Below are 26,243 nucleotides of genomic sequence, written 5' to 3'. Positions count from 1 at the left end.
TGTGCATACAAAGCAATGTATATCCAAACCTTTTGAGGTACAAACGATTTGAACGGAGGTACAAACGGGTGCTAATCGTGCTCTTTCAAATGCCGTGGGCCGTTTTGCGATATCTCAAAAATTGACGAAGATACCTCTTGGACGTATTTTTTCAAACTTTTAAAAGTTTGTACTTCCGGTTCCTTTGAGGTACAAACGATTTGAATGGAGGTATAAACGGGTACAAACGGGCTCTTTCGAATACTGCAAGCCGTTTTCAAATATCTGTACAAATAACAAAGTTACGTACTGACATTTTGAAAACTTGAAACTGCTGTACTTCCGGTTGCTTTGAGGTACAAACGATTTGAAAGGTGGTACAAACTGCTAATCGAGCTCTTTCGAATGCCATTGGCCGTTTTGCGATATCTCAAAAATTGACGAAAATACCTCTTGGACCTATTTTTTTAAACGTATGTACTTCCGGTTCCTGTGAGGTACAAACGATTTAAACGGTGGTTCCTGAAGGTACAAACGATGCTCTTTCGAATGGCATTATTAAAATTCGGATATCTTTTAGTCGGGTGCTAGCTATTTTTTAAGTCCTTATAATTTTTAAACTGTTGAGGTACAAACGAAATAAATGATGGTACAAACAGGTACAAACGAGGTACAAACGAAATATGCCCGAAAATTTTCATTTCGTTAAAGTCGGGTGCCAGGTTCACACCGGTAGCGGAGGTCCGTACTGATCGTGCGACGCTTCGCGATCGAACGGCTTTTGTTCGTTTTCGCGCTAGCAATTATGTTTCTACATCTTCGGCTACATATACTGGTCGCGTGTTGCTACGAGATATCACGAGCTATATAAACAATTGAAGATACCATGTTGTCCTTCAACTTTAGTAAAATAAATGCTGCCTTAGGTGAAGTACTACTGTAGGACGTCGATTATCCGAATGTATATTATCCAAACCGTCAATTAATTAGAACTGCTATTGTATCGAAAAGTAATTAATAATAAAAAAAATGTATAACTTTCAGTTCAAAAGAGTTCAAATCTTTGAAGACGTATAATTTGATGAAAATTCTCAACACTCTTCCAGCTAATTCTGCTGTATGTAATACATATTGTTACTTCAAAATAATTAAGTTATTATTTACAGTTTCAAAAATCAAATATTTTGTGTAATATAGCACGTTTCAAGATACAGCAGTAATATACGTGCACCAATATAATTTTAGGCCTGATTACAGTTATAAACTGGGTATGCATATGTATTATTCGAACTATTTAATGAACCGGAGCCACCTTGGTCTCAATTAGTTTGATTAATCGACGTTCTACTGTATTTTTGAAAATCAGAGGAAAATGTATGGAATGTCATGCGCTCCTTTATTCTTATTCTACAATTGAAATATAAATCCGAGTTTTCAGGTACGATTCAGGTACGCATTTATTAACTCTATTACTCTCTTTTAAAACCGACGATGATACCAATATTTTAAATAAAATCAATAAATCCTCGTATAAGATGATAAAAAATGATGACAAAATAATATTTAACACTAAAAAAGATAAAAAGTCTGATTGAATTACCCTATCAGAATGAGATTGAAATGTCACATATACAGGGTGTCTCATAACTCTTCATTAATATTTCAGGGAGTGAATGAGGGTTGAGTATTGAACAAAAAGTTCCTTTTCCGATTTTGGCTCAGACCATTATTTACCGAGTTATTAACAGTTAAAGTTGTCTAATCAGACGGCGCGCGGTAGGAGTACGCAGAGGCGTAGCGTGTTGTGGGACCCCTCGCGCTTATCGTATCTTTCCTCGGTTAAAATTCTCTTTTAATTTTTCTTATCTTTTTATGACAAATAAATCGATAGACAAATAAATAAATGAATTAATAAAAAATAAATAAAAATAAATACAGAAATGTATCCAATTTTTAATATTAGTTTAATTCTGTTATAATTATGTATTAATTTTTTTCTGAATTATGTGTCATACATGATATGATATGATATGATATGCAACGTTTTATGTTTTGTGGCCCTAAAAAGGACCGATTATTATAATAGTGGCCTTGAAAATGATTTGTTTAATCGATTTGTTCGAAGTATCCCCCGTTGGCTGCTAAGCATGCATGTGCTCTCCGGACAGTCTCATTTCTTACTTAGAAGCATCTCCGCATCCACCATTGCTACAGACCATTGCTTCTACGCGTAAGAAATGAGACTGTCCGGAGAGCACATGAATGCTTAGCAACCAACGAGGGACACTTCGAACAAATCGATTAAACAAATCATTTTCAAGGCCACTATAATAATAATCGGTCCTTTTTAGGGCCACAAAACATAAAACGTTGCATATCATATCATATCATATCATATCATGTATGACACATAATTCAGAAAAAATTAATACATAATTAAATAATTATAACATAATTAAATTAATATTACAATTTGGATACATTTCTGTATTTATTTTTATTTATTTTTTATTCATTCATTTATTTATTTGTCTATCGATTTATTGATTTATTTGTCGTAAAAAGATAAGAAAAATTAAAAGAGAATTTTAACCGAGGAAAGATATGATAAGCGCGAGGGGTCCCACAGCACGCTACGCCTCTGCGTACTCCGACCGCGCGCCGTCTGATTAGACAACTTTAACTGTTAATAACTCGGTAGTAGTAAGTATAAGCGGGTTCTGATCCACTTTTGGGGAGGGGGTAAGGATAGGGCCTAACCCAGATCGGTTCTGAGTCGGCGACGGCGGTCCAACCGGGGGCGGGTGAGGGGGGTATGACGTCACGAAGGGTATGTTTTATGACCCTGCGTCACTATTCTATCTCTAATGTAGGGAAAATTGTCTAAGAATATGACGAACCGTCATATCTTTATTTGAGTGCCGACACTCGGCTGTTGGAATGTTTAACATATTATAAGATGTAAAACATTCCAGCGGACAAGCGAAGTTGAGTGCATTTTTCAAACCTTATCATAATCTGCGTGGTTCAGGTGATTGAGTGAGTGGTTATATGGGCGACCCGCTCCAAGTTCAATCCTGACATAGGTAAGTCATTTTTACATTACATCATATCGTCTAAACGTTTATCGCGAGTGGTGCAGGACCTAGTATGGTATCATAATGCATTCGATAGCACGAAAAATATTTTTTATCATAATGCACTCGATAGTATGAAAAATATTTTTTTATCATAATGTACTCGATAGCATGAAAAAGTATTTTTATCTAAATCCTAAACTTTCTATCGGAAAATACAAAGGCGATATAGACTCGCTCGCTGTTGGAAGTTTATTACCTGCGATCCCAAATATTAACAACAAATCCCCTCCTCACCAAGTTCCATCTCCCACAAATTTTGAAACCAATCACTTGTCACGCAAAGTCTCCACCCTCGCCTCTAACAAATCGCTAGCCCTACTCTTATTTTTTTTCTACGGGCTACATGCAAAAGATTTGTTTCCCATTCAGTTATTCGATCTTTGGACGATCACGAGTGCAGTGAAAACAACTTCACTGAGAAGAAATGGATTTCGACTCTGACAGCGACGACATTGAAATAGGCGATGTCGAAATGGAGCAAGATATTATCGATGTTCTCGAAAGCCCACAAGGAAGGCGGAAAAAGCTCACGGATGCACAACACGTATTGCCAGTACAGTTCCTACGCGATCGTGAACTCGGAATACGTGGAACCAGTGAACGTTTCACTAGACAAGGTGTCATTATTCATAGTGAACCTACCTTTGACTGGCCCCATCACATAAAACAGGAAGTATACAAACAGATATTTGAAAAATGCAAGAGAGATAAAAGTAAAGAATACACATTCGGTGGTATATCGTGGTACAACAATAGTGAAACTGATCCTCGTTATTACGCGAAGGAAATTTTTCGAAAGATCGAGAGTAGCGGCAGAGCTGTGCATCTCGAGATTCCTGCGGGTTTCGGGAGGCATACTGAAGTAACAGCTATGGACGAATACATAGGTTGTTATATGTTTAGGAAAGACAAATTAATGAGCGATTGTCTCAAGAGAGTAATGACACCAACATCGATTGAGCAATTCTGCGCTGAGTAGTCGAGAAACTATGAGTTGTATGAGAACTATGAAGGCATCCCCTTCGACTATCAAGATTATAAGATGGAATACTGTAGCATCTTTGATATGATGCGATATTGCGAAGTGTGCAAACAAAGCACGTGAAAGTGTCCGGATCTCAGAAAAAAGGTATGTAATATTAAGTAAAATTGTATATTACGAAAAAGCCGATCTTAGTTTTCAATTTATAGTATTTATTTTACAGAAGGATTGCCACCGCAGTTCTCCTCCACAGGTCACCAACGAAGAAGATGATTTATAAAAATAAAATAACATATTCAAAATATATACAGATGTGATAAAAATAAAAGAACATTTATATATATATATATATATATATAAAATAACAATTTTATTCCCCATCTCCTCTTCCGTTCCTTTACATGATTTCAAGAACTTAATCTTGCGCTATGCTATACTCTTTATCGTGATTTCATACGTACAAAGTTAAACTATTATATTATACAAAGTTAGGTTATCAATAGTTAGTTCGATAACAAAACTAAAATTCCGAAACTTTTTCTCTCATTTTTCATATAATCTCCACCCACGTCACCTCTAGCCAATCGTTTTTATGCGATGTCTCCCCTCCACCATCTAAAAATTCTAAATTTTGAAACTAATCTCTTTGCCACGCCCCCACCCACGCCTCCAACCAATCGCTTTACGCTATGTCTCCACCCATAAAATTCTAAATTTGTGGTAAACTCCTCCCAAGACATTTCCCTAATATAAAAGAGTAAGGACTTCGAGTAAAGTTCTTTGTATGAAAAAATCTGCGTGAAAAGTGGTGTCTAAAATAGTGTCTCAAAATGGAACTCTATCAAATCGAAGAAGATGTTGCAGCAGAGTCATCGCGAGTGACAACATTGGGCGAATATTTCGCATGGGCGCAGCGATGTGACGAGTGCATCGAAAAATTAGAGGAACAATGCCGTGCTAAGCGTCCACGGCTATCTCTAGGACGAAATCACTCGTTAGTGGCTCGAATCGCGCAGCTCGAGGGATTGAAGAAGGAATTGGAAACACGCTTCATACATGTCGGTGGCGGTGACCACGCCGAACAGCCTTCCAACACAAAACTCTCTTGGCGAGAGATTGATACCGCGTTCAACAATCGTGTCCTGACCGGTGCGGTGATCAACGCGGATTACATCGACCCGCGACGATTCTTGGAGGACGTTCGTGATGTAGTGCTAGAGCATGTGCGCAACGCTATTGATAGACACAGCAGCGTAAAAGTGAACACCATGTTCAATGGGGAGTTCGTGGCGGGCGAGAAGACCGCTAATAAAAGTATAAACACGAGAAATCGTGAACTCTTTAAGACATCGGATTTGCAAGAGTGATTCACGCAATACGTGATCGAACCCACCCTGGCTTCTCTCGAGGAGTTCCAGGAGCGCGATAGCGGATGGGCATTGTCGCGTATATTGAACTTGACCATCAACGTGAACAGACACAATCCGATGCACGCTGGATGTCGCATTAAATTACCGGAGGAGATAAAGACGAAGAAAGCAGTGGTGAACGTGCAATCGAAGGACAATGCATGTTTCGCGTGGTCGGTGATTGCCACTCTGTATCCTGCAGAAGAACACGTAGATAGGCCATCTTCCTATCCGCATTATACAACGGTGCTGAATCTCAAGGGCATAGAGTTTCCAGCGACGCTGAAGCAAATAAAAAAATTTGAGCTTCTGAACGATATCTCAGTAAACGTATACGCCGCCCAGGAGAAGAAGAAGGAAGAAGAAAAACTTACAATCGTACCGATACGACTCGCTGATGAGAAGAAGTGTAAGCATGTGAACCTGCTGTACATGCAGGATCCGCAGGACAACGTAGGACATTTCGCGTACATCAAGAATCTGTCTTGGCTGGTGAGCTCACAACTTAGCAGCAATAAACGAAAAAAATACATTTGTGATCGGTAAGTAGCGTTATTATACCTTTATATGTACAGTGCTGGCAAAAAGTTCCGGAACGGTTAAAAATCTTGGAAAATAATGATTTAGTAGAAAAATGTTTCAAACAAAAAGCATAGGACTTAAAAAAATCTATTAGATGATGATATCTATTTGACCTTGGTATGACCTTGGAAAGCCCGATCATGGTCAACATAAAAATCTTAAATGGAAATCCTTATTTTTTATTACATATTCTTGTAGCTTAGCTCGAGAGCTTTTCGAAACGCTATAATAAATTTTTTTTCTCTTACGTATTTTTTGACTTATAAGGCTTGAAAATTACACAGTACCGCCGGCATTAGAATTACTCAAGGTATACTGCATGGAGGTTGCACGGTCGGATTTACACCTCTTTTGTGTGTGTGTGTGTGTGTGCGCGCGCGCGCGTGTGCGTGTGCGTGTGTGTGTGTGTAATGTCGTTGTTTGTACATACGAGTATAAACTATTTTTGTGAAGTTAGTTTTATGAAGAACACACGCACACTCATACACGCACGCGCGCGCGCACAAACACACACACATATGCGCACAAAAGAGGTGTAAATCCGATAAATAAATTAACATCTTATCAACAAAATCTTATCCGCAGAGCAAATATGTGTATACAAATGGAAGGCCTGCATTTCGAGCATATGCTCTAAAATATGTAATCGGCCCTTTTCAGAGCCACAAACATTTTTAAAACGTTAGAACAATTATTCACAAAATTATTCACTAAAATGTTATCTAATTTATTTATTTTACTTTCAGTCTTTACTTCATTATTGATTAAAAAATGTTCTCTTATTACGTAAGTTATAATCAAAATAGCGATATTTAGATTTTATACATTGTTCTTACAAAATCTTTCGTGAAATAGTAAAATAGCGTAGACGCTCTCATGCGCCATGAATACCGTGCGCGTACCGCTCCTGATTCAAGCGTAACCCAGAGCGCTCATTGCTTAGCTTAAAATTGCTATTGTTTAAAAAGTAGTGTTCAGACGTAATTTTGCCAGAGGAAAAACTTGTTTCTATTGGTACAGACAATCATACTGTGCATTCCGTATCCGCGAATTCTGGGACACCCTGTATATATATATATATATATATAATAATAATAATAAAAACCTATACATTGCTAGAATAAATTAAGTAACAAATCCTTCCATTCTTGCAGATGTCTACATTATTTCCATACCAACGAGAAATTGGAGGCCCACACTGTTGATTGCCAACGGATGAATGACTGCGCCATCGTTCTACCAAATGAAGAGGACAAGTGGCTAAGTTTCACCAACTACAACAGGAAGGAGAGAATACCGTTCGTCGTCTATGCCAATCTGGAATGTATCCTGCAGAAGACGGAGGAGGACGACGACCCGAAGCTGTACCAGCGTCACCAAGTATTCAGCATCGGGTATTACATGCGATGCAATTACGATGCGTCGTTATCCGGATACCGATCCCGTCGCGATACCGACTGCATAGCGTGGTTCATCGAACAATTAAAACATTTAGCGCATCGCGTGAAAGCAATTTTGTCTAGAAATGTCCCCATGAAAAATCTAACGCGAGGCGAGTGTGAAAAGTATAATAGTGCAACGCATTGCCATATCTGCGAGAAACCGTTCTGCGTCAGACGACACGCGAGTATGCGATCATTGTCATCTCACCGGTCGGTACAGAGGTCCCGCACATTCTAATTGTAACTTAAATTACAAAGATTCCTATACCATTCCGATAGTATTTCATAATTTATCCGGCTACGACTCACATGTTATCATTAAAGAAATAGCTACCGCGTTCGAGGGCGCTATCGATGTATTACCGATAAACAAAGAAAAATATATTTCCTTTACAAAACATGTTAATGAGTCAGATGACAAAAAATGGCGTAACCACGTGCAATTGCGGTTCATCGATTTATATAAATTCCTGAGCAGTAGCCTGGATAAGTTATCGTCATATTTAAATAAGGATAAACTCAGAATTGTACGATCCGTATTTGTGCACCTTTCTACTAATGACTTTGATTTACTTACGCGAAAGGGTGTGTTCCCGTACGAGTACGTGGATTGCGCCGAAAAGTTGGAGGATACTCGCCTACCACCGCGCGAATCGTTTTATAGTTCACTAACCGGTAATACGGTATCCGAGAGCGATTACGCGCACGCTGTCAACGTGTGGCAACGGTTCGCCATTCGAACGCTCGGCGAGTACAGCGATTTATACTTAAAAACGGATGTCTTGTTGTTGGCCGACGTATTCGAAAATTTTCGCGATAGCTGCATAAAGAGTTACGGTCTTGATCCCGCGTATTATTACACTTTGCCCGGTTTTACATGGGACGCGATGTTAAAACATACGCGTATAAATTTCGAACTCCTTACCGATATTGATATGATTATGTTCATAGAACGCGGTATACGCGGCGGCCTGAGCCAATGTTCGCACAGGTACGCGCAAGCTAACAATAAGTACATGCAGTCGTACGACCCATCGAAACCTTCATCTTATTTAATGTACTTTGATGTTAATAATTTATATGGATGGGCAATGTGTCAGCCACTGCCTTATGCGAACTTTCGATGGGTCGATGACACTTCCAATTTCAACATGATCGTTGTCACTCCCGATTCGCCAAAAGGATACGTACTCGAAGTCGATCTCGAGTATCCGCGACATCTCCATGACGCGCACGCTGACCTACCGTTCTGTCCGACGCGCGATAAGCCGCCAGGAAAATGGCAGGATAAGTTGCTCACAATTTTATGCGATAAGAAGCGGTACGTCATTCATTACCGCAATCTACAACAGTGTACGCGTCACGGTCTTCGCGTCACAAAAATTCATCGCGTCTTAGAATATGCACAATCTCCATGGCTCCGCGAGTACATCGAACTGAACACGCGATTTAGGGCAGCAGCTAAAAATGATTTCGAGAAAAATTTATATAAACTGATGAATAACGCGGTATTCGGAAAAACCATGGAGAACGTGCGCAATCACGTGGATGTAAAGCTGTTAACGAAATGGAACGGAAGGTACGGCGCGGAGGCAATGATCGCTAAACCGAATTTCCATAGTCGCAGCGTCTTTTCGGAAAACCTGGTCGCGATCGAAATGCGTAAGCTCGAGGTGAAGTTCAACAAACCAATCTACGTGGGTATGTGCATCCTCGATATATCCAAGGTCTGTTTGTACGAGTTTCACCACGAGTACATGTTACCACTTTATCATGATAAATGCAAAGTTGTGTACACGGATACCGATAGTTTAATTTACCATATCGAATGTGATGATGTATACGAGCAAATGAAACGCGACATTCCAAGATTCGATACAAGCGATTACGCGTCTGACAACATATATAATATTCCGCTCGTGAATAAAAAAGTACCAGGTTTAATGAAAAATGAGAACAATGGCGCGATAATGACCAAATTCGTCGGACTTAGAGCGAAAATGTACGCTTTGAAGGTAGATGGTAAAAAAGATACGAAGAAAGCGAAAGGTGTTAAGACCAATGTAGTCGCACGAACAATAACGTTCGACGATTACATGCAGTGTTTGAAAGACCGCATAGAAATGACTCGAGATCAATCCCGTATACAGTCAAACTGCATAACGTGTTGTACACCGTTCACGAGACGAAAATCGCTCTGAGTCCGCATGACGATAAACGATATATCGTACCCAAGTCTACAAACACCTTACCATGGGGACATTACCGCGTACCGTTATAAAATATGTATCTTAGGATAATAATAAAGAGTTGTATTTCATTGTATTTTCTTATATTTTCATATATTGTATACATCATATTGTTATATATCCTTATGTTTGTAAAGAAAGAAATAAATGTATTAAACAGCATTGTCCTTGTGTATCCATGAATTGTGCGATCCATCGAATCCCAGCCACTTCACATAGACCTTGTCACCTCTCCTGCGCAGTACTTTCTCCACGAGATACACGTCCGGATACCTCGCACGATGCAACTCGTGCTCATAGAACGCTCCAGAGATAGATTTTCCACGATAATCCTCGAGTACACTGACCGGCAATGAATCGTTTCGCAAATGGCGGACTATTGATGGGTCTGAAAAGGACCGTTTGTAATCAACTAGATTACCTCAATAGTCCGTCCAGTATCCATTTCGTGCAACAACTTGTTGCAAACGGGTATTAATGGAATCGTGAAGATTTTGGAAAAATTGCGGTTTAAGTCGAAGATTCTCCCATGCGTCCTTCGCGTGTTCAATCAGAGCTGCTTTAGTTCTCTCATGAGCAGGATTCCACGAATTTACAATTTCTGCCCATACATTTTCTATTAAATTAAGATCCGGGAATTTCGGTGGCCACTCGAGAACTTCAATCTGCGGATGTTGTGCGAACCACTCCTGCATTATCCTAGAAGTATGGACAGCACTGTTATCCTGAACAAGTCGAAATATCGGCATATCCTCTTCTGGGTAGATAGAGCGAACGTTCGGGAGCAACACGTTTTCCAGAATATCTACATATTCCAGAGCATTCATACGCGGCGAAACTTCGACTAGTTCACCTGGACCGTGTGCACTGATCCAGCCCCACATACCACAAGTGATACACCCACTCCGATCGCGAGGAACAACATATTTTGAATCTAGACGATTAGAGTCAACGGGTCTCCACACATGTAAACGTCGATCAACTGTCGACCAAATACTTTTTCGTCTGTCCAAATAGTACGCTCCCAATCCTCCGGTAAAGCTATATTTATTTGCTGCAATGCAAACGCAATACGGTTGTCGCGATGCACATCAGTTGAACAAAACTTTCGGGCAGGCCTATAGCAATGCACATTTGCTTCTTGTAATCGGCGTCGCGCAGTCCGTTCCGAACATGGTAAATTTAACCGAGTTACAGTTTCTGATACCAAAAGAAAAGGGTTGTTATCTACCTGGTAGTGCAATAAAAGATCTTGTTCAGCAATTGACACTCGTCCTCTTCTATTATTTTTCTGTTTATCCATAACACCCTTCTTCTCTTGTTCTTGCTAACGTTTAATCCATTTGCGCACCGTTTGCACGGAACAAGGAATACGACGTGCGATCTCTTTTTTTGCTGCATCACAGCTAATTACAAACGGTCCTTTTCAGGATCACCAATATATTTGACGAAAGAACACTTTCATTCGCATAACTTTGATCAATAAAAGTATTTAAAACCAATATATCATTGGAAATTATTTAATTCATATATTTTTCCGCCTTCTGATACACACATGTCGTTATTGACGGAATGATATTTCTTTCGCTGCTCATGATCATACGAGGCGATCAGTTACCATCGTCGATAAATTCGGCGATCGGCCGCCATCTACCGTCGCTGCGTTATACGCTAGAGTGCCGGGCAACGTAGGACATGCTCCGCCATTTGCGAAACGATTCATTGCCGGTCAGTGTACATAGGTCACGGGATTGGTATGTTGCACTTTGATGATCTTAAACACCTCGGTGGTCCAATTTGGTGTGTAGCCCTTTTCAAAGACCGTCTTGTACTTACTGACGCGTACCGAGTCGCCTACTTTGAACCTGGCTGGACCCGCTATCTTTATCGCGCTGTACACCGTACTCAAGAGTCTCTCAGCGTCCGCGGGGGTAACGTCGGCGGGTCGCATGCCGATCGTTCGATGTTTTCGGGTGATGTACTCCGCAACGAGCCGCGGTAGCGCGTCGACCCACTTGTAATTTCCGTTGAGCGAACATCTTCCACATGTTATTCTTCAACGTTCGGTTGAATCGCTCGACGATCGAAGCTTTCAACACCGAATACGTGGAGTAGTGATTGATGTTATGTTTCCGCATGAGTCGTTGTACGTTAGTATTATAAAATTCCTTTCCCTGGTCGGTTTGCAAGTTTTTCGGACATCTTTTGCTCTCTCGAATTATCCCGGCGATCGTAGCAGCTACCTCGCTTCCACCTTTGCTCTTGAGTGGCACGGCCCATGCGTACTTGCTCAGCACGTCGATGACAGTAAGTATATAATAGTATCCTCTGTTGACATAAGAATACGGACGCATCTCAACGAGGTCAGCTTGCCACAGATCGTCAAATCCACGCACAATGACGCGTCTTCGTGGAAAATTCCTTCTCGCTGGTGCATGTAGTTCTTCGACGAGTCGACGCTTTTGGAAACTTTGACAGCAGATTTCACCGATGTCATATCGTAGAGAGTGAAGAGCTATCGACCAATCAGTTCGTAATGACGTTGTTTTCCAATACACTGTTGCGTTTATATTTAATTTTTCGGATGCTTTGATCGGAGCTCCGTTATAGCATTTTATGCCTCGTCAACGATCTCACAATGGCCGATCTTGTTAACTTTTGGTTCGGCAACGTTATAGTTTTTACCTAATGCAGCAACGGATCTAATAGACTCTTTATATATGCTTAACAATAGCAATCTTTATTTGACAAAATAAACTATACTTCTTAACTGAATACAAACTTATTCTTATAAAACTTTTGTCTCTCACGTTACAATAAAACGGTAAGGCGCGAACCTCGTCGCTAACAGTATCGCGCTATAAAACAAATGCACGCGGTCGTTCTACCAACATAATATATAACGTACAATATCGTTGTTGCCAACTAACATTCAACAGATCTCTCCCCCCATATCATATCGTTAAATTTTTTTTTGAGCTGCATTAATCTCTTCTTGCTCATGCTTCATGCTTCGTGTTCCATCGTTGAATTCTTTTTGATATGCATCCAAACGGGTGTTAACGTTTTGGAAACGCTCAATGAAGCCTACCTCTGTATCGTTGATTCTGTTTGACACATGACTTATAAGCGTACTGTAAACGGTAGGGAATCTTTTATCCATCTTATCTATTTTTTCATTTAATTCAGCGACTCTTCTGTCTATTTTCCGGTCAAGACTGTCTCGGTAGAAATCTAACATGGCGATTTTTTTCTGCATATCGATGATTTCTTTCTCGAGCTCTTCATGTTTAACTCCCAAAAGTATCGATGCTCTTTTCCATATTAGATTTTGTAGCAATGTTATCACTCGTCTTCAATAACGTTTCAGACTCGTTGATCGTCATCTTCGCGTTACAAGTAACACCGCTCGATTGACTCACGTGCTCAATGGTACGTTCAATTTATAATGATATCAGCCTCGCGAAGTTCGTTCCACGTTCTTAAAACTTGCGTTCTCGTTCGTTCCATGTTCTTGAGCCGTTTATACACGTTCGATACACGTTCAAACATGTTGGAAAGCCGTTCGCTATCTGTTCAAACACGTTCGATATACGTTCGTTCCACGTTCTTAAAACTCGCGTTCTCGTTCGTTCCATGTTCTTGACTCGTTCGTTCCACGTTCGATACACGTTCAAACACGGTCGTTAGCCGTTGTTGAGCCGTTTATACACGTTTGATACACGTTCGATGTGAGTGACGTCGACGGATTGAGTCATCCTGACGATACACGAGTCAATTTATTATGAGACCAGCTTCTCGAAGTTCCTCGATGATCGACAGCATCTCGTTGTCGTGAGAGTTGTTTCCGGTCTGACGCGAAGCGTTGAACAATCGTAGACGCTCCACCAGCTCGTTGGGATCGTCCCAGTGCACGTAATCGATCGCATTGTCGTTCAGTGTCATAACGCGGGGTAATCCCCTTCCGGATTTCGTCTTAGGTTCAGTTGGTAGTAACGGAGCGATTATGTTTTTGTACTTGTGTCCCCTGTTACTCTTTACCTGACCTCGCGCGCTGTGATCGCGTCTATACGCGTTCGTCACCAGCAACATGCTTCTATACTTTTCCAAATCGTCAGCCGTGTATACGATGTCATCGGGAATTCTCTTGAAAACCAGCTCGTAAAGACCTGGTGTACCTTTGTATCGAACATTGTCGAGAATTATATGATCTTCATGGTCTACGTCGAACGGCTTACAACCGAACTTCATTCCATCGTTGCTCAAATAAACTCCGTAAACGTTATCTATGTCTTTGTCACCGCGTATGACAGCCCCGATGAACTTTTGGCCCAGTGGACCCAACTGAGTTCGCAACGCTTCTTGACCCTCTGGCGTTTGTACTTCTCGTTGAACGGACGTTGCGAACGATTCGTTCGTGGTTTCGAAAACGTTCTCGTCCTCGGTTGGAAGATTCATCGGCGGTTGGATCGTCGTACGCGGCGTAGAGGTTATCGTTAACGCATCCGGTGCAACGCTCGATTCGGTTCGAGGCTGTTTCGATTTATGTGATTCGCGATCCGACGAGCCGTTCACTAGTTTCCTCTTTACCCTACTCCTTATCACATTCTTCTCACGCTTCGGGGTGCGTAGTATTTCAAGCCCTACGTCCGGCTCGCGCTTCGGGGTGTGGGGTACTTCAACCGTCACGTCCTTCACCGCGCGCGTGCTCGAGTTGTCAATGATCTTTTGCAGCGGTTCGATAATAGGTCCGAGATGTGTCCTCACAGCGATATCGTCATCGATCATACCGGTCTTCAGAGCATGATGTTTCTTGCGGATTGATTCGCTCGTTTTCTCAATCGCCCTCGCGATCTTTTCATGCTCACGAATATCGCTGCTCCCAACCATGTTGTCAATCGTTCGCGTTTCACTCCGACAGGATATCGACAACAATTAACCGCTCTGCGGTACCGCAAATTCGTTAAATCCTCTTATGTACCGCCCGTTAATGAGCGCACTATCCTTGTCTCTCACTAAGAATCCATACTCGCGTTGCCAACAACTGTGACACAATGAACAAAAATCACCGTACGGCATGTCGGTATTCACGTGATCATTGTACACGTGTTTCAAGTTGGTACCATCCTGTTTGAATAGGATCAGCAGGTTCGCGTTGTCGCGTATAAGATGTTTCGGTATTCTCGCGTACGTCTGACAGAGATAGAAGGAGTCAACGTTCGAGTGACGTCCCATCGAGAAGTATTCTCTCACCGTATCTTGCTTATCACACGCCACGTCATCAAAGACGAAGATCGAGTTTGGACGTGCCTTGCACGGTGGACTGACGTCACTGTTATTGGAGAATGTAAAGTAGCCGATTTCATCGATTGATGTCATCAGATTCTCTAGGTACTGATATTTCGGCTGCTGTAACGACTTCGAGTACACGTACACGTTCTCGAAACGTACACCGTGCGGACTTTTCAGTAAGCTTATCAGAACGTTGGTTTTACCGCAGGTCGAAGGACCGCAGATGATCGCACGTATAGTGGTCGGCAGCATCGGGCCATGTTTACGTATCGCCTCATTGTCGCCCATCTGTCGTAATCTGTTGTCGCAGTTTGTAACCCGTATCGTCAATAGTTGCCGCACGAATCTCATTTTGCCACTGCTAGGTGCGGAGTTACACTCGTATTTATAGGTGCATGAAACCGCGGATCGCTCAGTGTCAAAATGTTTGTCACGCTGACGAGTCCTTCCGATATACTTTATTTAACCGCTGAGCAGTTACAAGTTGTGCCAAAGGTAGTTCTACTGCAAGTGTGTGGGAACTATATTGAACACGTGTGGAACAAGCTCCCGGAACATATAAAGGTGGATGCAGAGGTGCAGACTTACTGCCGTTGTTACGAACATTACAATCAACCGTGGCAACGAACGCACATCGACGGTCCGGCACCGTTGATTAGGGATTGTCGTGAATGTCAGCGCTCGCGACGAACGAATCAGTGAGAGGTGGAAGTCTGCTAAATCGCGCGATAAACACGCTTCCTTTCAAGCTGCACATCCCCGGCTATCAGTTTTGCGGGCCTGGTACGCGACTCGCGAAACAGTTAGCCAGAGGTGATCCGGGTATAAATCCGTTGGACGCAGCGTGCCGCGAGCACGACATAGCGTATTCGCGGAGTAAGGATCTCACCGAGAGACATGCGGCGGACAGGATACTCGCCAAGAGAGCGCGAGAACGTGTTTTCGCGAGGGATTCGACTCTGGGAGAGAGAGCGGCCTCCACGGCTGTCTGGGCAGCGATGAAGGCCAAGACGAAGTTCGGTATAGGTCTGAGGACGATGAAGAAGAAGACGACGAAGAAAAGAACGACGAAGGAAAGAACGACGAAGTAACGGATACTTCCGATAGCGAAACGCGGCGGTGTATTGCCGATTCTACCGATGTTGGGTGCGCTCGGATCGTTGGCCGCAGGGGCAGCGGGGATCGCTAAAGCGGTGAACGACAACAAAGCCGTAAAGCGTCAACTGCAAGAAATGCATCGTCACCATCGCGCGATGGAAGGTCGCGGACTGTATCTCGCCCCGTACAAACGAGGACAGGGTGCAGTAACGAAGAAGAAAAAAAAACGTCAAAAAGGCGTTAAAGATGCCTGCGGGCGTAACCACCAACGTGCAATTGGATCAACTGGCAAGGCGTATGCGCGTGCCTTTCTTTCGCGGCGTTTTCATGCGTAATGAGTTACCGATGGGTGTTGTATGTCGAAATGAGAGCGGTATCGTAAATTTGGATGATGCGGATGGCCCCGGTACTCATTAGGTAGCGTATGCAAAGAGAGGCGACCGCGTCTTATATTTCGACAGTTTCGGTAATCTTCAACCTCCCAAGGAACTGGTGCGCTATTTCGGAGATTCGGTGAAGATTCAATACAATCGTACATCATATCAAACGTATGACTAGAGTATCTGCGGACAGATGTGTCTAAGGTTTCTCCAAACGGTCGATGATCAATATAAATTTAAAGCCTAACGAGGTGCTTTGAATATTCAGTATTCGCTGGATGGTTTCTTCTTCATCATGTCGCTGACACTTACGCTGACCGGGAGGAGCAGTATCCTCACGGCAAACTACTTTGCAGCCATAGATTTGAGCGATGGTGATTACGAACTCGGTCTGGTTGTCTTCGAAACGTATCACACAATACCAAATGTGAACGCTTCGAACAATAAATTCTACTTTGGCGAAGACGACATGGAGATTACGATTCCCGAGGGATCATATGAATTGAACACCATAAACCAATATCTAAAACGCACGCTCATACACTCACAACATGTGAAATGTCCTGTCGATGGTGCACGGCGCAGCGTCACGCATCTAACGAAACGAGAGGACGACAACGATAAGGATTATCTGATAGTACTATGCGCTAATCACAGCACGATGAAGAGTGAAATCAAGTGCGCATACAGAGTGAATTTCAGCAAACCTAACAACATAGGAACGCTGCTAGGATTCTCTGCGAATCGTATCTTACAACCGGGAAAATGGCACGAATCGGATGTATCGATAAAAATAATGAATGTAAACATTATTCGTGTGGAATGCAGCGTGACTGCCGGTGCATACAGCGATGGCAGACACGTGCACACGATACATGAATTCTCGCCGAGGGTGGAACCGGGATATAAAATATCAGAAACGCCTGCACAGATCATTTACTTTCCGATCGTCGTCAGGAGCGTTACGGAGCTAACGATACGCGTTGTAGATCAAGAGAGACGACTACTCGATTTTCGCGGCGAGGAGATTACCATTAGATTACACGTGCGGCGGTGGCAAGAGTAACAGAACGTGAGAGCGTTGGTGATGCTCGTGTTAAACGACAGTTTTGCGAGAGGTAATATTTTTCCGAGGAAGTCAACTGCTGTTACGGTATCGAGTGATAATACAACTCAACAACCTGATAAAAGAAGGAAGCTCATCGCATCGAACGTTGCATTTTTGAGATCTTTGGTTTCGCAGTACGAAATATCTAAAATGACAGAGATTCTCAACATCGGGGACAAGCCGATCTTTGATGATCGCATCGTCAAGATCGAGACTCACACGTACAATCAATATGCCAACACAACGTTTGGATACAGCGATGAGATACGAATACCTATACAACATCAAGATTTGTATACGTTACCATGCGAGAGTTTTCTCTACGTCGAGGGTAAATTAACGATAAAGAAACCCGCAGCGAATAAGCATGTGGTATTGGAGAACAATTGCGTAGCGTTCATGTTCGATGAGATTCGTTATGAACTCAACGGTGTGGACATTGATCGCAGCAGAAACGCTGGAATAACCTCCACTCTGAAAAACTATGTATCTCTGACGGCATCAAGGAATGGGATGTTGAAGAACGCTGGATGGGATATCGTGAATTTTTCAAACGGTGAAGAGGGCCACTTCAACTTTTGCGTACCGCTTAGCATGCTGCTGGGATTTTGTGAAGACTACAGGCGTGTGGTGATTAATGCACGTCATGAATTGATTCTCATACGCTCGCGCAACGACAACAATTGTCTAAGAGGAGATGCCGAGATCCAGCCTGAGATTGAATTACTCAGAGTACAGTGGCGTATGCCCCACGTCGCATTGAACGAGATCAACAAGCTGGCTATGCTACGAACTCTGGAGAGTGGAAGATTTCTGAGCATGAGTTTCCGCTCGTGGGATCTGCAAGAATTTCCTCTGCTGCAGAGTACGACTAAGCATTCATGGACCGTCAAGGCAACAACGCAACTCGAGAAGCCGCGATACGTCATCTTTGCATTGCAAACTGGTCGAAAGAATAATATAACGAGATCGATAACTCGATTCGACGATTGCAAATTAACTAACGTGAAACTTTATCTAAACTCGGAATTTTATCCATACGACGATTTGAATCTCGATTTCAACAAGAAGAGATATGCCATCCTGTATGATATGTACGCGCGGTTTTACAAATCGTATTATGGAGGCAATCATGATGAGGTGTTTCTTCCCATCGACAAATTTGGATTTTGCGGTCCCATCGCCGTCATCGATTGTTCGCGACAAAGCGAATCTGTGAAGACTGCCACCGTCGACGTGCGATTAGAGTTCGACTGCATGGAAGACATACCGGCGAATACTACAGCCTACTGTCTCATCATACACGATCGCGTGGTCGAATACAGCCCGTTGACCAACGTTGTGCGCAGAATCACTTAAGCGCGCGATAACATGGAGAACCTGATATATAAAACATCTGCGATTCATCGAGAACGATTGTAGTCGTCTTCTTCTCGACGCGTTGATACAACAACAGCCATGTCCGTGCCACCATTTGTGGATCTGCAAGGCTTCATCGTCGGCGGAAACTTTGTCGTGAAAGAGTTTGCCGTGCTGAGAAATGGAAATATTCTCTCTCACTACATTTTTGGACCCTGCGGACCATGGCGCGGTCTCACTAGAGGGGAGAGATCACAAGCCTCTTGGCTGATGACGCATCATCATGGAATACAATGGGAGGGTGGAACGACTCCATACTACTGGGCCAGGCGTTTGATCACGAAGGCGGTAATGGACGACGACGATGATGATGACGAAGCACCACCCATCGTATATGTCAAGGGACTCGAGAAACGCGAATGGTTGCGGAATCTGCTTCTGGATAATGATATCTACATCGAGACTATTGACGCTCACTACGAGGACATACCACCTTTGAATAAGCTGGACGTTATGCACACTTTACGTTGTAACACACATGTATCACACTGCGCTTTGCAAAATGTATTTAAAATGTTCAACTGGTGGTCTCAGCAAAAAAATAAAATATATTATGTATAAAATACGTTTTCCATTTTTTTAACTTCCTTTTCTCCTTCTTTTACAGTAAAGAATCCCCTCCCCTGCGGTAAATAATCGTATACACGTTCGAACCTGTTCGCACACGTTTAGTTTAGATAATCCCCTCCCCTATTGTGGTAAAGAATCCCCTCCCTATGGTAAAGAATTGTATATATACGCGTTCAGACGTGTTCGCGCACATTCAGTTTTACATCTGCCACAGCGTATGAAAAACCTCGATTCTAACCAGCAGCAATGTATACCGGTCAGGAGAGCAGCAGCAGCAGCATGAACTATTACGTTCCATACGTTCCGCCTCAGGATGCTGAAACTCCATCGAAAAAATGTACCACGTAAGTTAGAGAATTCTCCATTGTCTTATACTTTGATTTTTTAATTTATAGAGAAAGTATTTTTACTCATGATTTTTTTCCATAGCGTTTTACCCGCACGTCGCGCGATTCGCATACTGAGCAGGCGATATGCGCTGACGGCTACGTGGTATAAGTACTTGGAAATCGGCATCAACGTTGGTCCGTCGAGCTATGTCGAGATTGCGATAGGAGATAATCGAGGGAACGAGTTGATCTTGTTTCTCTAAACGTGGAAAGGACTCTACGAACAGCGATGGGATATTCAGAACCGTCTCCGCAAGGATGTTCGCGACCGCCCTATCAGCGTTGGACCGTTGACGGTGTGAATCAGTGAGAGTCCAGTATCTGATACAAAACTCATATATCTGGAATCATCCAACGTACGTTTGGCGATGACCGAATCGACGTTCTTCACCATGTTCAACCTGGACCGATGTATCAATTTGATGTTCGACCGCTTAAACCGTATGGTCGATAAAGTCGACACAAAGTTCACACAATTTTCAAACATGGCGTCCACTAACCCTAAAAATGTATCGAACGCCATACGCGCCAGCGATTGTTTCGATGAGAATCACATTATAGATTGTAAACTGTTGGCTCCATTTTTTTAGCAAGCTATAGATATAACTTGTAAAAATATTATTATTATTATTATTATTAATAAAAATACTCTTCTAAGCATAAAGTGTAATATTATTTTTCCACACCTATTTCCCATTTTCCTCACAGGAGTGCATCTATGAGGCATTCAAAGTATTAACTCTTAAAGGGAAGCTGTAATCATCTATATTACCGACATGAGTGATTTTTATGGGGATCTTGGAGTATCCCGTATTACCGACAAAATAGTCATTTTAAAAAAAATCTTTTCATCAGTAAAAGAGAAAAAATTCTATTTATTTATTTTCTATAACGTTTTTCTATGGAAATCAAATCTTTAGAATTAGAAGCAAAAAGATTTTTAACGATATTGCAATTTTAACGAAGATATGAGCAAAAGTACAGCGCAAGATTAGGTCTTTAGCATGCGAAGGAATGGACGAGGTGATGGAGGTAGCGAATAAATTGATGTGGATGATATTATTTTTATATAATTTTTTTATTTTATATAATTTTTATTTTACATAATTTTTATTCTACATAATTTTATATAATTATATATATATACATAAAAAATGTTTTTATATTAATCGAGCGAATTCCTCCTCTAGCTCCGCTCTCTCTTCTCGTATATAATTTCTGTAATTACAAAAGTCGCTTATTAGTTAAAATAAAAATTGAAAAATAACAAAACTTACCAATATCATCCTCCTCCGCGAATCGCACGCGCCTTGCAATGCTATCATCAAATATAATTTCTGAAACAAAAGTCGTTTATTATTTACTGAAACTATCGCAACTGAATTTATTCTGTTCTGAACGCAGTTGTATGATAGTTCTAAAACTCACCTATATCGTCGTCATCGTCCTCTTCCTCATCGTCTTCCTCATCGTCCTCTTCCTCGTTCTTCTCGTTGTCTTCCTCGTCGTCCTCGTCCTTCTCATCGTCCTCGTCCTCGTCCTCGTCCTTCTCGTCGTCTTCCTCATCGTCTTCTATCCTTGCCCTCTTTAGTGCATACAACATTTCTGAAAAAACGATCGTTTAGTAGTTATATCAAAATATAATACTATGTAAAAATAAATAAAATACTCCTTATATCTTCCTCGTTCCTTTGTCTTTTTCGGAACTCTTCCTCAATCGTCATTTGATTGCTATCATTAACTTCTGAAAAAAGTGTATTATTTTATTAATCATAGAACATACTATAAAAATATGTAAAAGAAAAAGAAAGAATGAATAAATAAAATACTCACCGATATCATCCCAATCGTTCCAATTTTCTTCTGCCCATTCATCCTCTCCATATAAATTACGTAGGTTGAATATGTCGTCGTCGTCGACATCCTGTCTCGTCCACATATTGTCAATGTATTCTACATCGACCCTCTTCCCCTTCCTCTCCCACCGTGTCCACTTCGCGTTCTCAATGTTTATAAATCCCTTGATATTAATATTGGTTGGATCTATAATCTGGAAAAAAGGATACAACAATAGTATAAATGTATGTATGTATGCATGTATGTACGGATGAATGTATATACTTACCGGTGAGGGATCAAATTTAATATCGACCTCGCTGTATAGTTGCACTTCTTCTAAGGGCTGGTCACCCACCCATATATACTGAAACACATAAAATAAGAAATGAAAGACAAAGTATGTAGACGTTAAACAATGTTTCTTGAATATGTAACTTACCCCAGTCTGCGGATATCGGACCTTTACGATATCCGCGATGTTTCCATAGGCCTGCTGTTGCAGCTCTATTTCTCTTCGGTAAGCGGCCCACATATTCTTATTTCTCGTTCACTACACTTTTCGATCACTCTGACGATCAACTGGCTGAATGTGAAAAAAATCTTTTGCATGTAGCCAGTAGAAAAAAATAAGAGTAGGGCTAGCGATTTGTTAAAGGCGAGGGTGGAGACTTTGCGTGAAAACTGATTGATTTCAAAATTTGTGAGAGATGGAACTTGGTGAGGAGGGGATTTGTTGTTGTTAATTTTGGGAACGTAGGTAATAATCTTCGGACCCGTGGTTTATCCGTTGGAATGTTTCATCTTAAAATATATCACGCATTCCAGCAGTCGAGTGTCGATGCTCAAATGGTTTCCGGTTCGTGGTTGCGTAATCATTTTTAAATATTCATTCCTAGAATATAGATAGAAAAGTGCCGCGCGGTAAACCACGTAGATTATGATGTTTGAAAATTGTACTACACTTAGCTTACTCGCCAGACGTTATCTTACGATATATCATACATTCCAGCAGCCGGGTATTGGCACTCAAATAGCGTTAGTGCCACAGAGTCATAAACAATCATAAACAATAATTCCTAGAATATAGATAGAAAAGTGCCGCAACATACCATTCGTGACGTCATACCCCCCTCGCCCCGGTTTGGACCACCGACCCAGAACCGACTTGGGTTAGGCCCTATCTTACCCCCTCCCCAAAAGTGGTCCAGAACCCGCTTATACTCACTACTCTCGTTAAATAATGGTCTGAGCCAAAATCGGAAAAGGAACTTTTTGTTCAATATTCAACCCTCATTCACCCTCTGAAATATTAATAAAGAGTTATGGGACACCCTGTAGAGTCAAACTGGGAACGTGGTAAATACGTTACACTGTGTCTACATCTTATTAGCATATATATATGTATCATAATACTAACAAGGAGATGGCAAGAATTGCGAAATACAAAATGGAATGAGTCATATACAGGGTGATTCAAAACAACTTCATGTCCTTGAAATGTCGTATTCCTGGTTGAATTCTGAGACGATTTTTCCTTTACCAAAATTTTCTCCGAAGCTTAGTTTTTGAATTATAAAAAGAAATAATTGTCGAATAACAGGCCGCGCGTGAGAGGCAGACAGGGGCGGCGCGCGGCGCGACTCACCGCGGCGCTTACGCGGGACGCTCAGCTGATCGCTACATACGATCTCTCATAATTCTCTCTCATGATTCTCTCTCTCACTCACTCACTCTTTGTTTTTATAATTGAAAAACTAAGCTTCAGGGACAATTTGGAAAAGAGAAAGTCTCAGAATTGAGTCAGGAATACGACATTTCTCTCACTCACTTACCTTGTAGAGAATGACTTCGTGTTGTTGTAGTTCCTTGGAAAAGACGAATCGATCATAATCAATATTTTATTCTTCCACACACAAATTTTACGCAGATATTCAATCACAGTTCGAGACACTGAGAGTTCACAGCAGAGTAATTAATCGAAAGTTTTTTTATAAACTATTACGTTTCACTCACTCGATCAATGAAACGAGAAATGTACTAATGACTCTCAATCACTCGCCGACTAAAAATCACTCACAAGAAAGAAAGAAGCACGCAACACAACACAACGCACGGTACACAACATGTTTCTAACCTCAACACATGTTTACGCGGTGACAGGAAGCAGTCGACTGATTTTTTATTATGATTGTACTAGCGTTGTCCAACTTGTGATCGGTTGAGGCCTCAGTATTCAGATCGTGGCAATTCGAAAAGTATAAAACGTATAATGCCGTATGATGTTCGTTTTGAGTTTAATTAAAATAAAGTGTTTTTAAAATACTTAATATTTTATTACACTTTATTATTTAAAAGCAATCATAATATGAAAAAATTTGAATTAAAACTCTTGTAACTTTTTCTTACATTTTGATAAACGTAAGATATTCGACGTAAAAAATATTAGTCGCCCTGAAAAGGGCGAATTACTTTTGATCGTCCTGAAAAGGACGGATTGTTTTTGGTCGTCCTGAAAAGAACGGATTGTGATTCTCTTTTACAAGAGATGCTCAAAATGGCCCCCGTCCATTCGAATGCAGGCCCTCATCCGTCGTAACAAATTTCTTTGCACGTTTTCCATCACGTCGTCTTCGATGGTCCATATGGCTTCCCGCAATCTTCCTTCCAAATCTTCTAGGCTTTCGGGATGCGTTTTATAAATCATCTCTTTGCAATGACCCCAAAGGAGGAAGTCCAGCGGATTGAGATCCGGGGATCTCGCAGGCCAACGTATCGGGCCATATCGACCCATCCAGCGTCCAGGGAACTGCCGATTTAGAAAATTGGTCACAATTCTTCCGTTGTGTGGCCCAGCACCGTCTTGTTGGAATATTATTTTGCTTCTTTCGTACAACGGCACTTCTTCTAAAAATTCTGGTAAATTGTCGCTTAACAATTCCAGATATGTTGCGGCAGTTAAAATGTCTGGAAGAATAATTGGACCTAGGATTTCAGTTCCAAAAATTCCACTCCAGACATTCATCTTCCAACGAGTCTGGAAATTCCTGACTCGTGTACCGCCGGGATTTTCCTTGCTCCATAAGTGCATGTTGTGCGAATTAAATACCCCTTCTCGTGTATAGCGATAATAGCGTAATAGCGATTCATCGCTAAATATCACACGAGAAGGGAATGTGGGATCTTGTTCTGTTCTTCTTATAAAATCTTCGCAGAACCTTCTTCTCAGAGGATAATCTTCTGGTTGTAAATGCTGCACGCGGGTGTAATGAAACGCGTGCAGCTTTTCTTTCTTTAAGATCCTCTGTACGGTTGAACATGCTAAATTGTGTTCTCGAGCAATGATCCGAATACTTGTTTCGGGATTTTGCTCGACAGCGCAAACAACTGTCTCCGTATTTCGCAAATTTCTTGCGCGACGATCTCTCCCTGTGTCGTGTTTGTTCGGCAGGACATTCCCTGTTTCGTACAACCTTTGCGCTGCACCAAGTATGACACGGGCCGACGGATGTCTTGGTCTATTTGGGTATAATTCGACGTATCTTCTTGCAGCAACGTTATGCTGCCCGTTGCATTCGCCGAGTGCCATCAGTATATCGTAGTATTCTTCGTATGTGTATGCTGCCATGTCGTTCTTCTAATGCTTCTTCTAATGTCGTTCTTCTAATAATCAAGGGATTATTGATTGCAGTATCGATCGCTTCATCCTATTTATACGATCTTCGCGAGGGGTCGATACCCCCTCCGCGCCCCCCGCGAAGATCGTATAAATAGGATGAAGCGATCGATACTGCAATCAATAATCCCTTGATTATTAGAAGAACGACATTAGAAGAAGCATTAGAAGAACGACATGGCAGCATACACATACGAAGAATACTACGATATGCTGATGGCACTCGGCGAATGCAACGGGCAGCATAACGTTGCTGCAAGAAGATACGTCGAATTATACCCAAATAGACCAAGACATCCGTCGGCCCGTGTCATACTTGGTGCAGCGCAAAGGTTGTACGAAACAGGGAATGTCCTGCCGAACAAACACGACACAGGGAGAGATCGTCGCGCAAGAAATTTGCGAAATACGGAGACAGTTGTTTGCGCTGTCGAGCAAAATCCCGAAACAAGTTTCGGATCATTGCTCGAGAACACAATTTAGCATGTTCAACCGTACAGAGGATCTTAAAAGAAGAAAAGCTGCACGCGTTTCATTACACCCGCGTGCAGCATTTACAACCAGAAGATTATCCTCTGAGAAGAAGGTTCTGCGAAGATTTTATAAGAAGAACAGAACAAGATCCCACATTCCCTTCTCGTGTGATATTTAGCGATGAATCGCTATTTACGCTATTTATCGCTATACACGAG

At 41.7% G+C, this 26,243-nt stretch overlaps 3 protein-coding genes across 3 annotated transcripts; 2 read left to right on the top strand and 1 right to left on the bottom strand.

Moving 5' to 3' along the window:
• Nucleotides 1-4,931: 4,931 nt before the first annotated feature.
• LOC113563293 lies at nucleotides 4,932-9,815 on the top strand. Its single transcript, XM_026974719.1, has 5 exons — nucleotides 4,932-5,464; nucleotides 5,579-6,052; nucleotides 7,247-7,719; nucleotides 7,814-9,235; nucleotides 9,637-9,815. The coding sequence occupies exons 1-5, from the start codon at nucleotides 4,932-4,934 to the stop codon at nucleotides 9,813-9,815; spliced, it is 3,081 nt and encodes a 1,026-aa protein (XP_026830520.1).
• Nucleotides 9,816-9,935: 120 nt separating this feature from the next.
• LOC105282259 (putative uncharacterized transposon-derived protein F54H12.3) lies at nucleotides 9,936-12,137 on the bottom strand. Its single transcript, XM_026974718.1, is given in 4 exon segments — nucleotides 9,936-10,171; nucleotides 10,253-10,508; nucleotides 11,522-11,822; nucleotides 11,824-12,137. Coding segments are annotated over 4 exon segments (1,107 nt in total).
• Nucleotides 12,138-17,640: 5,503 nt separating this feature from the next.
• On the top strand, nucleotides 17,641-19,020 carry LOC113563292. The gene has a single exon (XM_026974716.1). The coding sequence runs from the start codon at nucleotides 17,641-17,643 to the stop codon at nucleotides 19,018-19,020; it is 1,380 nt and encodes a 459-aa protein (XP_026830517.1).
• The last annotated feature ends 7,223 nt before the right edge of the window (nucleotides 19,021-26,243 follow it).

This window comes from Ooceraea biroi, chromosome 13 (assembly GCF_003672135.1).
Source record: "Ooceraea biroi isolate clonal line C1 chromosome 13, Obir_v5.4, whole genome shotgun sequence".
Taxonomy (NCBI): domain Eukaryota; kingdom Metazoa; phylum Arthropoda; class Insecta; order Hymenoptera; family Formicidae; genus Ooceraea; species Ooceraea biroi.
The sequence above is the reverse complement of the archived record's forward strand: the minus strand, read 5'-3'. Positions and strand labels throughout refer to the sequence as shown.

What these genes read in the sequence shown, in the direction of transcription:
- LOC113563293 (XM_026974719.1), top strand. Translation starts at nt 4,932, where the DNA reads ATGGAACTCTATCAAATCGAAGAAGATGTTGCAGCAGAGTCATCGCGA. An exon ending in AAGACATCGGATTTGCAAGA is followed by an intron (nt 5,465 to 5,578) that starts GTGATTCACGCA and finishes CAACGTGAACAG; the next exon opens with ACACAATCCGATGCACGCTG. An exon ending in CTGCGTCAGACGACACGCGA is followed by an intron (nt 7,720 to 7,813) that starts GTATGCGATCAT and finishes CCATTCCGATAG; the next exon opens with TATTTCATAATTTATCCGGC.
- LOC113563292 (XM_026974716.1), top strand. Translation starts at nt 17,641, where the DNA reads ATGCTCGTGTTAAACGACAGTTTTGCGAGAGGTAATATTTTTCCGAGG.